Genomic DNA, 14,390 nt, shown 5'->3' on the forward strand with positions numbered 1-14,390 from the left:
CGCCCAGAAGGTGAAACATGGCCGGATCCAACAGGCTGATCGTGACAGCTTTTAACATCAGCAAGGACCAAAAGCAGCCTCTGGATCTGGCCACCTCCTGAAAATCTTCTTATCCATACGATGGCAGTCTGTTCATTATTTCATTAAACGTGCATAGGAATAAAATAGTTGTATTTGAATTTTTAAAAAATCTGTTGAGCTGCAGATTATTTTGGTGGCTCTTTCAGGAGCATATTTAATCAATTTAATTGGCCAATCAACCAAACATTACAGCCCTAGTAAATCCATGCTGAAAGAGAAAAAAGCTAGAGCCAGTAACTAAAGTGTCAACTGGCAAAAAGAACCCCTTATATATCAAATTCAAGAATAAGAATAAGAATTCAAGAATAAGAATAAGAAAGAGCCTGCTGGATCAGACCAGAGTCCATCTAGTCCAGCACTCTGCTACTTGCAGTGGCCCACCAGGTGCCTTTGGTAGCTCACATGCAGACTGTGAAAGCAATGGCCTGCTGCTGCTGCTCCCGCTCCCGAGCACCTGGTCTGCTAAGGCATTTGCAATCTCAGATCAAGGAGGATCAAGATTGGTAGCCATACATCAACTTCTCCATAAATCTGTTCAAGCCCCTTTTAAAGCTATCCAGGTTAGTGGCCATCCCCACCTCCTGTGGCAGCATATTCCAAACACCAATCACACATTGCGTGAAGAAATGTTTCCTTTTATTAGTTCTAATTCTTCCCCCCAACATTTTCAATGAATGCCCCCTGGTTCTAGTATTGTGAGAAAGAAAAATTTCTGTCAACATTTTCTACCCCATGCTTTCATCTCCAAAAGCATACCAGAAGAAATAAATCTTTGTGACATCTCAGAGCTCTGAAGTGCGGGTGGCGGGGCACATATTTTTCTCACTAGGGGAACCTCAGTCAGGGATTGCTTTCTAATAATAGGATGTTCTGAGGAAGCTTGTTGGGAAATGGAATTTTCAACAGATCCTAGAACCAAGAGGTGGTTCTGTTCCCGTTTGCTTGGCAGTGTCTTTTTAATGCCTTCTGTTTCCCTGGCTGCCGTCAGTCATTGGCTGCAAGGTCAGCAGCACCATCTCCCAAGACTGTTTCCCTGCGCTGGGCTCTTCCTTTGCCCAGCTTGATTTGATTGCTGCAGATGCGAAGGGCACATTTTGCCTGGGGAAACAGAGACTCCCTTTCTCTGCCATCGGTATTTAGGAGAAAGGAAAGGATTGTTTAGCTGCCTCCAAAGATATTAAAAATAGACTTGGTTGAACTGGTAAGTGGTAAGGAGCAGCAGTGGCGTAGGAGGTTAAGAGCTCGTGTATCTAATCTGGAGGAACCAGGTTTGATTCCCCGCTCTGCCGCCTGAGCTGCGGAGGCTTATCTGGGGAACTCAGATTAGCCTGTGCACTCCCACACACGCCAGCAGGGTGGCCTTGGGCTAGTCACAGCTTCTCGGAGCTCTCTCAGCCCCACCTACCTCACAGGGTGTTTGTTGTGAGGGGGGGAAGGGCAAGGAGATTGTCAGCCCCTTTGAGTCTCCTTACAGGAGAGAAAGGGGGAATATAAATCCAAACTCTTCTTCCTCTTCTAAGTATTTGCATTGTATTACTGGGGGGGGGGGGGGGGCAGGCTGAGGGTCAAAAGAGGTTTATACATTTATTTAAAAAAACACCTCCCAAATCCAAAAGTGTATTTTTACACGTTTATTATTACAGTTGTCACAAGCAGTAAAGCAGATGAAGCTGAGCTGTTGAGTCCTCCTGAAGAACTCTCCTTCTGAAGTTCTGTCCATGACATCTTGCCCTTCACCCTGACAGCAGCACATATGTTGGCTGGCTGGAAGCAGAAAACTCTTTATCCCTGCAAGTCCCGGAACAGCTTGGCTGAGCCAAGAGCAGCCCCTCCCTCCCCTCCTGCCAAGCCAGCCTGCTCTGCTTCTCCTGGGCTGTTGGGTGGCTGCTGGCAACGTTGTCTCTGAAGGCACTGATGCTGCCAAGGTGGTGCTTGGGTGCTGCTTTCCTCGTAGCTCAGCAATGTCTTCTGGATTCTGCAGAAAGCAGCTGGGCAGTGGTGAGCTCTCTGACTTTTCTCCTCTTTTCTCTCTTGACCCAAACCAACCACAGCAGCAAAAGCGGCACACTCCAGGCCTGCAAGGGAACCTTGGTGGCGAAGGCGGGGACAAGACTGACCCACAGCCTGCACGTGAGTGTGTGTCCTGCCCTTCTGCCCCAGCCATCCAGACTGTCTTCCCTAAAGGACTGTGGATGAAACTGGTAGCTTCATAAGGGTGTTGCCTACTTACGCAGGTGTTCACTTGATGAGCAGGTACATGGGTAAGGACTGAATCAGGAAAGAGGGATTAGAACCAGGAGCTCTTGCTGGACTGAATTCTTGTCCTAAGACAAAACTCCCACAGAACCCAGCAGCGTCTGCAGCCAGTTATTCAAGAAGGACATTCTTTGCATGCAGAAGGCGCCCTGCTCTGTCCTTGGTTAAATTTAGCAACTTGTGATGAAGAGAATGTGATGGAAAGAGCCCTGTAAAGAGCAAGGCTTGAGAAGACCTCTTCCAGGAACCCAGCAGAGATGCTGCTAATCCCAATAGTCACTGCTGGTCACTGTTCTGAGGCATCTTCTTGCATACAGACTCTTCTGAGCTCCCCCCTCCACATCCCTGGGTGGTAGCGTGACAAACCCCATTAGGAACCGCGACTTCCCACGTGTCCGGAGTTGCCCTGAATTTCGCTAAAGGAATTAAAAGAATATCAAGGGGTTTTTTTATTTATTAGGGTTTTTATCCTGTTGTTTTTGTAAGGATGACAGGGTGGTCTTTCTCCCTAGCGAGTGAGGCTGGCTCACCAGGAAGGAGGACTGGCCAGAGGCCACCCAGTGCTTGAATCTGGGCCTCCCTGGCCACAGGCAGGACAGCGCACCGCAGCAGCTGCGTGACACGTGTGTCTTCATATGTTTTCATCACCTGCTGGGTCAGCTTTGGTGTTACCAAGTCACAAACCACTCTGAACAATTGAGTTGGGCAAGATTCTGCTAACAAGGGATTTCTCGCTGCATCACTGCCCCTCGTAGGCCTGGCAATGGGCTCTGTGGAGTGCTCCTCCCAAGTCTCCCACCAGCCTCACTCTAATGGTCTTCCAGTCCACGTCATGTCACCCAGTTGCTTGATGAACCACGGAACCGGAGGGCCCATGGAACTTGGCAGAGGGCGCCAAGGAGCACCCGCTCGTTGCCCCGTCAGCCCATCATTCTATGCAGCTGCAGGGGCCTCCAGGGGGAGGGGGGAGCTCCCAGATTCCCCCACAACCACCTGGAAGACAACAAGATCTGTTACTCTCTGAGGGTGCACTGCCCTGGCCAGGGAGAGAGCACCAGTTTAATCATGCCTTCAAACAGCAGTGATCAGCCCTCACTAAAGGCCAGACCCCCAGCCTGCCAATCGGTTCACCAGGACACTGCTTGGTGCAGAAAGGTCCAGCATGCGCCCTCTCTCGTGCCTTGGGCCTTTTGCCATCTGTGGCAGACTCGTGGTTGTCATGGCAGCCATGAGTCCTGAACCTGGCCTGACAAGGCAGTCTCAGCATGAATGGGGTCCTCTGTACTAAGGCCGAAGCCATCTCTGTGGAGGGGAACTCTTAGAAAGAGTGGGAGGTAGAATCACTGCAAATCTCCTCCCTGCCTTGTGCAAATAATTGTAGCTGCAGTTATCCACCTATACAGGAAAGTAGTCCTTTGTCTTGAGACCACTTTCCATGCCTGGCCTAAGACAGAAAGCAAAGCAGTAGATTCAGACAGAGTTTGTTTACCTTAATCCTGCCTATTACCTTCTGAATTTCTCCTAGAGTTTCCTAGCAAAGGAGCTTCTGCAAATGGAAGAACTCTACCCCACTCCCAGCTTTCTGGCATTTCCAATAATCAGTTGCTATCTTTATCCACTTGGTTCAAAGTGGCAGCTGTAACCTTGTAAGCTTATAAAAAGAGCTTTATTTTACCTCCCTTGTTTCCAAAGATGTTTCTAAATATCCATAAGTGCTTCGTTTTCTGAAAATTTGAGATGATCGAAGTACTAATTTGCTGTGAAGGTTGCTCGGAGGGGACGGGGGGAGGCCAACTTTGAATGCTGCCGATCACTGTCCTTCCTTCTCAGGCCACAAAATGAAGCTGTTGCTGCCCCGTGTCAATTCCTACCTGGTGCCAGTCCAGTTTCCCCTGAGCCAGGCTCTCGTCACTCTGCCTGTGCCCCAGAGCACGTCTGAACTTGTGCCAAGCTGCAAGCGGGTACGAATTGCTCCAAAGGTCAGTCATGTTAATCAAACTATAATCATACAATAAGACTTCTTAGGAATCTTTTATCTCTAAGTGTGTTTATTTGCTGTTTCTAAACTTTTGTTTGCCTTAGATTATTTTCAGCTTGCTTTTCCAGGCTCTTTCCATTGCTAGAGTGTGAACTGCTAAGTATATATTTTAATTTCATTTACATCTACTTTACCATTTACATGCACTGTTTCACACGCCAACATATTCGATGATAATAAAGTAAATGGCACAGGGAGCCCAATCCAGAGGGGGTGGCAGACCTCTTTCCAGAAGCGGTGCAGCTTTGTGCAGGTATGGGTGCCCACTCTGCTGGCTGAGGGGCGACTTAGCTGGGCACTGCAGCACCCAGCCCAGAGGTTGCCGCTTGACCATAGCCCACCAGCACAAAAAGCTGTGCTGGTGTGGCTGGGGGCGGGGTGGGGGGGGGAGCCGACCTTAGTCAGCTTCCACTCCCTGCCCAGCCCCCCTGCGCTGGCAGAGCTGCCGCCACCAGAGATATGCCATGTTTTTGTGGTGTATCTCCGCACTATCCCTGTGGTGCAGAGGCGGGGGGCAGCAATGGCCTGCCTCAAGACCCCCCTCGTAGTAGCCATAGTTCCCACCAGGCTACAGGAGAGAGGAACTGAGGGGGAAGAGAGAGGAACTAAGGGGCAGGAGGGAGGAACTAAGGTAAACGGGGTGGGAGTGATTTTCCACCCCCACTAGCACGCGCCCAGTGCACGGCGCAACCCCCACTTCCTTATAGCTCCATCATTGCCTATAGGGGATTTCTGGTTTTGGAAGGGGCGGGGCAGTGCCAGACCAATGCCACCCCTGCCCGCCAGCCTGGTCTGCATTGGACTGTTAGAAGTTAGACTTTTTTATTTATTTGATTTATAGCACGCCTACCATGGCAAATCTCAGGCCCAAGGTGGCTTCCAACTTCAATAAAATCATAATAATAACTTAGAAATCTTCAAATTTAACAATATTCTACATTTATAATGATAAAATCACCAGCGTGGCAAGGTGGTTAAGAGCAGGTGGACTTTTATCTGGTGAACTGGATTTGTTTCCCCTACATTTATTATTTATTTATTTATTATTTCGATTTTTATACCGCCCTATCCCCGAGGGGCTCCGGGCGGTGTACAACAATTAATACAAATAAATTAGGGGCAAACCATACAAATAAAACAACAGCAGCCCATAAAACTCCGATATAAAAACATACTGAATTTCATTAAAACAGCGGTAATTTCATAATAAAGGAGAATCCTTTCCTTTAAAACATTCCATCATTCCCTCTGGAGTTATCATCAGGATTTCCTCCCTCAAAAGAGTTATCCAGGTTCAGTTCTATTCCCATCTTGGTGCCCCGATTACTGGCCATGTCACCTCCATTCAAGTCATCATCCCCAAGCATAGCTGCAGGACAGATCTCCATGGGATCAGCACATAGAGGGAGGTCTGACAAACTGTCACAACCGCAGACTTGATCAATAAAGGAATCCATACTTCAAAAGTAGAATTCTCATTTATTGATGGCAAGCATAGAAAAGCTGTTGACTTATATTGTCAGAACTGAGTACATTAAAACAGGCCAAGCATTATGTTCCTCAGCAAAGATACACCAGGCCCACAACTCCCCCTTCTCTCCTCAGAAGCGGGAAGGTACTGTTTCAAATTCACACACTCTAACACTGTCAGCATCCCAAAAACTGAGACAAACTCATGTGTAAGAACAGCAGTTTATTCAGAGTTGAGGATCTTCTCTGGACAAAGCCAGAACTGATTTTGCCCACGCAAAATCCAGTAATTAAAGCAGCTTGCACCCCCCATCCTGGGAAAGCGATTGTAAGTGATTGTAAGAAAGATAACAGTGAAGATGCCCAGCCACTGACCTTGGGTCCATGTGGTGTGGTCAAGGCAATTCCTCTGCACCTGCAGGATCTTTACCTTAAAAGTGGGTCTAAGTGGTTGTCATTACCTTGGGAGCATCTGCTCAGGCCTTCCCTTCTGCACTTGGCAGTGGCTGCCTCCAGCAGACCTCAGGTAAGAGCTCTGCCTGCCTCAATAGACTCCTTCTCCTTGCGCCCAGGAGTTTTATCTCTCATTCCCTCTCACTGGCCAGGTCAAGGAAACGTTTCCTGAAGTTGGTTGTGGTGGGTTTTCCAGGGGGCTGTGTGGCCGTGGTCTGGTGGATCTTGTTCCTAACGTTTGGCCTGCATCTGTGGCTGGCATCTTCAGAGGTGTGTCAGAGAGGGAAGTCTGCTACACACGGTGTCCAGATTTCCTGAAGTCTCCTATGGTGACATTTTCTGATTGGGATGGAGATTCCTCTTTGTCAGGGTCCCACTGGCAGATCCACGAGTGGAAACTTGGTTACACGAGTATTTAAAATGAAGTTAGCAGATCACACAGTCACTATGAAAAAAGTCATTCTAATATAATAATATGTAATGATACCCTTAACCTTTCATACCACCAAACCTGATTTTGGAACCAATCCCTGGTTTGCAGCTATAACATCCTCATTTCTACATTTCATTTGTAGGTGTTGCCAACTAGTGTGAAGCCAACTTTACTCTCACCTGAAATTTCCATAAAAGAGGAGGTTTGTTGTGAGGAAGAATCATCTTCATTTGCTTCCCTTCAGTCCACAAAGGAGGACACCTGTCAGATCAACAAGGAACTGTTCCCCGCATCCTGGTCCATAAAAGAGGAAAGGGACAAAGCGATGACTCCATCCCAATCAGTGTTGCCTGTGGAAGAGCCGCCCACGCCGTGGGAGGAAGAGCCAGAACAGCAGATGCGGCTGCTGGCAGCTCTCAAGCAGCCATCCCAGGAGACGCTTGACCCAAAGAGGGACGGATTTCAGGAGATGAGCCGATCCAGAAGGAAGCAGCACTTGGTCCAGCCTCACCAGGAAGAGCCAGTCCTGCTGCTGCCACCGCCGCCACCATCCAGGAGTGGTTCAGAGTCCTTCATTCTGCAACACAGTTTTCCCTCTGGGCCAGAAGGTCATCCTCCAGAGAACATATCCCAGGGAGCGTGTGGCCCATTTAAAACTCCAATCAAGGAGATGCTTTGCCAGCTGCCAGCTTCTTCCACCCCTTCTAAAATGCCCACTGCCACCCCTTCCCGGATAGTTACTGATCCCTGGAGACTGGTGCCCTTAGTCAAGGAAACTAGTGCACAAGATTGTGGCCCCAGTAGAACCCCTCCAATGCCATTACTGGCTCTCCAGCAGAATTTAGACCTGGGGCCATCCATGTTTGATTCCCCTCAGCCACTGCTACTAAATACAGAAGCTAATGATGTGGTCTTGGGACAGTTGATAAGCTCTCCTGCATCCAGCAACCCATCACCTCCAGAGCTTCAAGCCTCTGTCCTCTCTGAAAACTGTTCGCTCCAAGAGGGCCTATTTCTGGACACCATGAATGAGAGTCTGAGCAAAATCCTGCTTGATGCCAGTTTCCCTGGCTTTGATGAGGACAGTCTGGCCACTGACCTCAGCTGGTCAGGTTCATTCCTAGTCTGAAATAATCAAATGCAGCTCAAATTCTGAGGTCAACTTAGTTAAAGAAGCCCAGATTGTTGAACAAGCTCCATTGCTGTGATACATGCTAGAGTGTGACTCATTCATAGGTTTGGCCACAGCAAAATGGACATTTCCTGTTCATTGCATTTCTGTTTCCATGAGTGCCTGGTCTCTAAATAGTTTGAGGGCCAGACAGACCCTGAATCTTTGGGTCAGAAAGGAGAATTGAGTGGATTTAACTTGCTGAAAGAGTAGAATTGAAATCTCCGTTGGGCCTCAAGCATCTGTAAGCATGTCTAACCATGCACTAAGGAGACATACGGTGGTGCGTGTGGTTTTTGGTTAACCTGGCCCTGTTTACCCAGAGTATTTGAGGCACAGTTTATGAAGAAACATATATTGGCACACAAAGCCCAACATTAGAGAGCCACTCATGTTCTTTCTTTCCTTCAAGCCTTGAAAAAATTGAGCTGCTGACACATTTACCCTGTGCCTTCCAACCCTTCAGAGGTCTGGGCCTGGGGGAAACATGTCTCTTAACAGAGGACTGGATTTGCTCATGACAGTTGAAGAGGATATGTGAGTGAAATGACTGGGTAGAGACTTTCTTCTAAGGCCTGGATGGGACCTTCCAGTCCTTGAAGTTGCTGCCTTTAAAGTCGAGGCCCAACGTCAGCGTAATTTCCCCTTGAGCCCCCCACCCTGAGCACATCAAAGGTCAGCAGAACAGTGGCCTGGTCCAGATGCTCTTGGATCCCCTCCCCTGAGTATCTGCCCCTGCACAACCGGGTCAACACCACGTCGCCTCAGGGCTCCCTTTCTCTTCCCTGTTGCCATCCCCGCCTGTTTGGTGGTCAAGCCCAGTGGCTCAGAGGCGGCTTCTGCAGGGCCAGGCTACAGAAAGGTTTTAGAAACCTCACACATGCAGCCAAGTGTTGTCTGTGTGGCCAAAATTAATGTTGTGGAACGTGAGGCTTTACAGATGGATCCTAAAATCCGAGCGGGAGGGAGTGAGCTGTTCTAAGTTAGCATCTAGGCATTTGTCCTCACATGATTGGGCCCGTTCTCTGTGTTGTGTATGTAAAAATGAAGAGTGTGTGACGTGTATTGAGGACAGGTGAACTCTTTGAAAAAGGACCCACATGGAACTGCTTCAACCGTGTTCTCCAGCTGTGTGTGTCGTAACAACCTATGCAATAAAGTCACAGAAGATGCCCCTTGGAGTGGTGTCTGTTCCCTGAGCATTTCCCAAGGACCTTCTGGTAATTCGCAAGCAATGAGTCACCTTTGATTAAAGCAAGCTGTCATGCTGTCACTCCTATGCAGGTTTACTCAGGAGAAAACACCAATGAGGACAGTAGGGCTGGATTCCAAATAAGCGTGTATGCATTTGGGCTTCAAAGGACAGCTTGTATCCAACCACTCGACAATGTGTGGCACTTGCCTCCTGCAAAAGAGCCAGTGACGTTAGAGAGAAAACCATTGCTAAGCTCTCAGAGACCCTCTTGCTGGCAGTCCTGGTCCAGACCCCCTTCAGAAAAGAGAAAGCCAAACACCCTCATGCTCAGGCAGAGCGGAGAGGTGCATATTCAGTCCTCACTACATTAAAGGGTCGGTTTCATCTCTTAGCCTTACCCAAACACTATAAAAATGTGAAACTTTTTCTCATAGCATGTGCCATATTGTGTGCTCTGCAATTAATAGGCGTATTTCTCTATGTCATTTTGAGATACTGCCCCCAAACTGTGACCAATTTGACTGAATATGAATGGGTGAGGGAACGACAGCACGCATCCAAAATATGGGAGACTGCTGGGTGACCTTGGACCAGTCACAGTTCTCTCAGAACTCTCTCAGCCCTACCTACCTCACAAGATGTTTGTTGTGGGGAGAGGAAGGGAAAGGAGCTTCTAAGCCACTTTGAGACTCCTGACGGTTGAAAAAAGCGGGATATAAATCTGAACACTACTTCTAAGCGCAAGGAAGATTGCCATCTAAATAATGTCCACATGAGGAGGAGTCCTGCCCAGTGCAATAGCTGCTTTTTGCTGATAATAGCAAAATCTTAAGATGTTCAGGAGAGTTAAATGAATTTATCACCTGACAAATCCCACTCACTGTCTGCTGCCATTTTGTAAATTTACAGAAGAGGAAAGGGGGTGAAGAAAGTGGATGCCTGCAAACTTGCCTGCAAACTTGCCCTCTGGGGAAGTTATAAAGCTTGGCCTCCCCAAATGAATTCTTGTGTTGGAACAAAAGAAGGAGCAGGACCCCCCCCCCTTTTAAAAACACAGGTAAGGACACACACACACCTCTTGTGGCAGCTATCAGTACAAATCAGCTGGGAAAACTGCTGGAATTCAATTAGGAAGGTGAACAGCGTGATTTTATGCAGATTTCTGAGTGGAGGGCACTCAGGCCTGCCACCCGCAACACTAACGTTGTAAGGATTTTCTGACCTGGACAACCCAGGCTTGGCTGGTCTTAGAAGCTAAGCAAGGTCAGCCATGGTCAGTAGTTGGATGAGAATTCTTTTGGGATGTTCAAATATATTAAAAGTTAACCTGCTCAAAGAATTTTAAAAGGTTGGTGAAGCAGGACTTTGCTTTGCAGAAGCCGTGCCAGTTTTTGTCCAGTTTTTGCTCCTTGATGTGCTTAATAATTCTCTTTGTTAACAATTTCTACTAATGTACCTGAAACTGGTGTTAGGCTAATGGTACTGTAGTTCCCTGGTTCAGCTCTGGGGTCCTTTTTAAAAAATTACTGTATCGTTTGCTATGTCCCAGCTGTCAACGCCGCCCAGTTGTAGTGACAAATTATATACACTGGTTATTGGATTGTCTGAGTTCAAGAGCCCTTGGGTGCACTGTACACCATCTAGGCCTGCAAACTTATTTGTTTTCTGTTTGCCTAGAACTTTATCTCTGACCACCTCGACTCCATTTTTCTCAAAAACTGACTCTGGTATGGATGTGGGCCCCACATTTTCCACAGTGAAAACAGATGCAACAAATCAATTCCATTTCTTCCATCTTCCTTTCTAATTTAATAATTGCCTTCCTTTGTAATCCAAAGGTACAACTTCCCAAGCTGGTGTTCTGCTCCTGGTGTTTTTGAAGAAATACTTATTGTTTATCCTTTTAATTTTTTTAGCCAATCCTCTTGTTAAAAATCGATAGTTAGACTAGACTGTCTCTAATCAGCACATACCTGAAAATGATTCCTGGTCAGAGTCCTAAGGGAGAAGTTATGCTTCATTTCCAGTTTATTCCACAGTTGCTTATAATAAAGTCTTGAGTTATTAAAGCTTGTTTCCTTTAAATGATTTGTCTGTTAAAACACCCCTCCTCAAGTTGTTTTCTTGCTTACATTATTGTAAACTTACATGTGTTTTGCCTGTTTTCCCGTTGCTCCTTTCCGTTTACCTCATTTGGGGAAATCTTCTACTTTCCAAACGAAGCTTTTCATGGTTTCCTTGCCTTGGGGTTGTAAACGGTGCAGGTGCCTCCACATGGCCTGCCTCTGAAGATGCCAGCCACAGATGCAGGCAAAACATGAGGAGCAAAAACCACCACGCCACGGCCACGCAGCCTGCAAAACTCCCAACAGCCAGTTGATTCTGGCCGCAAAAGCCTTCGATAAGACATTGTGCAGATGGGCCTTATTTAGTGTAGCTTTAAATATTCTCCAGGCAACCTGGAGGGATTTGATGCCTTCCTTGCAACTCCTGCCTTGTAGGGCTGCACTTAGTAGGTCTTGTGTAAATGTTTAGTGTAACATTAAGAATAGGTTCTTGGTAGTTATTTTGCTGCAGTATGCCATGTGACACTAATTCTTCCTTGCCATTGGGTAGTTCCTTTTCCATCACTTATTGCTTGCTCCAACAACATTTTTGTTCCACATCCTCTCAAGAGGATGTAAGGTTGTTTCAGTTAGCTAGAAGCTTGATTCAACCTTGGCACCACATTCCTCCTTCTGGGCGTCTTGCCCGGAACCATCGTTCTCTCTTGCTTAGCCTTGCTGCGTGCTTGCTACTGTCCTGTGTGAACCTGCTCTTGGTGGGAATAGTAAGGTGGGAAAGAAGAGTTGTTTGTGTTGGGGTTTTCACGGGAAAACGTCAGCCCATAAAAAGCGGCTGTTTGGGAGAGGCTGGTCAGAATTCGCATTGTCTGTCTCAAGAAAGGTCCAAGAGCTTTATTAGAACTGTGTCAAGCCCAACGGCCAGGTAGCTGAATCTGAGATCCAAGCTCCCTGGCCCCTGTATATACCTTAAGGTTACAGTTTGGTTCAGCCCATAAACCCCCCCACCTTTGCATTCCCGCCAATAGCAGCATGAGAAAGTGTTACCGCTGTTTGCCAGGAAACAATAAGTGATTTCAGCTCAGCAACATAATGAGGGCGCAGGAAGCCAATGTCCTCCAAGCAAAAGGATTTTATTGCAGATGGTGGTCACAGCTCGGTCAGGAGGGAATCGTGCGTTGCAAGGACTTTTATTTACCAACTTCAGAAGGGGCAGGGATCTAGGAGGGGAGGGGGCGAGTCCCTCACCCAAAATACGAATCGCAATACAAAACAGTTCCAAAGCAAGATACAGTTACATTTCTCTGAATGGGATCACCAAATCCCGCTGTCAGCCGTCTTCCCACAAGATCTTACGATGGTGCTGAAGGAGAGCCGATAACAGTCCATTCATAAAATCCAGGTGGGCTTGCTGCCGCACCTCACTAATCCTATCTCTCAGATGGCTGTTATTCCCCGAGGCTCCCACCCCGTGTTGTTGCAACAAAGGGAAGTTCAAACTGTCCAATGGTGGTCCCTGCATGTCCTCCCAACGGCTGGGGGACCTTTGGGTGCTGGCAACAGATTTGATTTGTAAATCCAAAGAGGGTCGTTGTCATTATTATTATTATTATTAATTCGATTTGATAAACCGCCCTACCCCCGAAGAGTCGGCTGGGCGTTGGTCTAAGCTGCATTCCAGAACCAACTTCCTTGTCCCCTAATATCAGACCTTTACAGGCTATTGCTTTTAATATCAGACACAAATTTCAAAAACAACGTTTCTAACCTTAAGCATAAGAAAACCTTAAAGGATAAACACACATACTTATACTTATAGGCAAGACTTTACATATACCTATTGGCAGGGCTTGCTTAAAACTAATAGAACCTTAACCTAACTAAAGAACCTTGTTAAACTAAAATTCTAAATTGCAGGCATAAACTCAACTAAGAGGGGCTTTTATTACATCATAGAATGACACAAGCACAAGGGAAACCATATAGCATTGGCACAAACATTCTTTGTGAACCTTATGGAGGCTTCTGAATCACACAAGTCTCCGTGTCCGGGCATGGAGCCAGTGTAGCCAGGCAGCCTGACCTCAGGAAAATATTTTGTTTATTTTCCTGGCAGTAACAAAAGGACAGTAATACAGTTACATTGTTTTGAAAATAGCCAAGTTACTCCCTGTGAAAGAAAGATTGGCAAGCTCTATTGAACTAGGTACATGTGAAACCAAAGACAGAGGCCCCGGGGCCTTGGGGCAAAGAGATAGCGAGCCCAGCTGCAGCTGGACTGGGACGTGCATGCTGGCAGGCCAGAGAGGTGGCTGTGCTGCTTTTCTTGACATTACGTAACAAACCCGTGACCAAGCCTTGAATGGGCAGAACCTTCGCATCGCCCAATCAGGTGGGAGAGAATCTTAGACTTGGTCAGCAGCCGGAAAAGTTCAGGGAAGCAAACACATCTGCACTGACACCCCTGATTGCCCAACTCTGCCCAGGCAGCAGCTAGACCTCACAGGACTTATAACCTGACTTACCTTCTGTGGATTCATTTCAGGTCTTCAAGGAAGTCACAGTCACCCACGGGACCCACTCACCAAGCCTTTATCTGGTAACCCTGATAGTTGTTCTGTTCTCGGGCTGAATCCACTCACAGCTCCTGACCCCAAACTGGTTGCTGGAGTGCCGAAAGAAGCGTGAGAGGGCAGACCTGCCTGAGCTCTGGACTAAGCAGCCAGAACACTGTTACCCAATTTTCAGTAACCAAGATAGGAGCTTGACGCTGAGAGAGCCAATAACCACACCAAGGGTGGAAAGGCAAATAAAACTTTATTTGCAGCTACAAAGGAGCATTTGGCACTCAGGAATAATTTCACAGAGTGAGTACACATGTGCAGCAGCAGTGGCGTAGGAGGTTAAGAGCTCGTGTATCTAATCTGGAGGAACTGGGTTTGATTCCCAGCTCTGCCGCCTGAGCTGTGGAGGCTTATCTGGGGAACTCAGATTAGCCCCGTGGTGGCGAACCTTTGGCACTCCAGATGTTATGGACTACAATTCCCATCAGCCCCTGCCAGCATGGCCAATTGTAGGGGCTGATGGGAATTGTAGTCCATAACATCTGGAGTGCCAAAGGTTCGCCACCACTGGATTAGCCTGTGCACTCCCACACACTCCAGCTGGGTGACCTTGGGCTAGTCACAGCTCTTTGGAGCTCTCTCAGCCCCACCCACCTCACAGGGTGT

The 14,390-nt window shown here is 47.5% G+C and overlaps 1 protein-coding gene across 3 annotated transcripts in view; it reads left to right on the forward strand.

The window, feature by feature from the left end:
• The window catches only part of FOXM1 (forkhead box M1), a 48,244-nt gene extending 37,078 nt beyond the window's left edge, over positions 1 to 11,166 (forward strand). For all 3 annotated transcript variants that reach the window (XM_048508802.1, XM_048508803.1, XM_048508801.1), the window contains exons 6-8: positions 2,133 to 2,211; positions 4,168 to 4,316; positions 6,874 to 11,166. In XM_048508802.1, coding sequence (XP_048364759.1) covers positions 2,133 to 2,211; positions 4,168 to 4,316; positions 6,874 to 7,860 — 1,215 coding nt within the window. In that variant the 3' untranslated portion in view covers positions 7,861 to 11,166. The remainder of the gene's footprint in view (positions 1 to 2,132; positions 2,212 to 4,167; positions 4,317 to 6,873) is intronic.
• The last annotated feature ends 3,224 nt before the right edge of the window (positions 11,167 to 14,390 follow it).

This window comes from Sphaerodactylus townsendi, linkage group LG10 (assembly GCF_021028975.2).
Source record: "Sphaerodactylus townsendi isolate TG3544 linkage group LG10, MPM_Stown_v2.3, whole genome shotgun sequence".
Classification (NCBI taxonomy): Eukaryota; Metazoa; Chordata; class Lepidosauria; order Squamata; family Sphaerodactylidae; genus Sphaerodactylus; species Sphaerodactylus townsendi.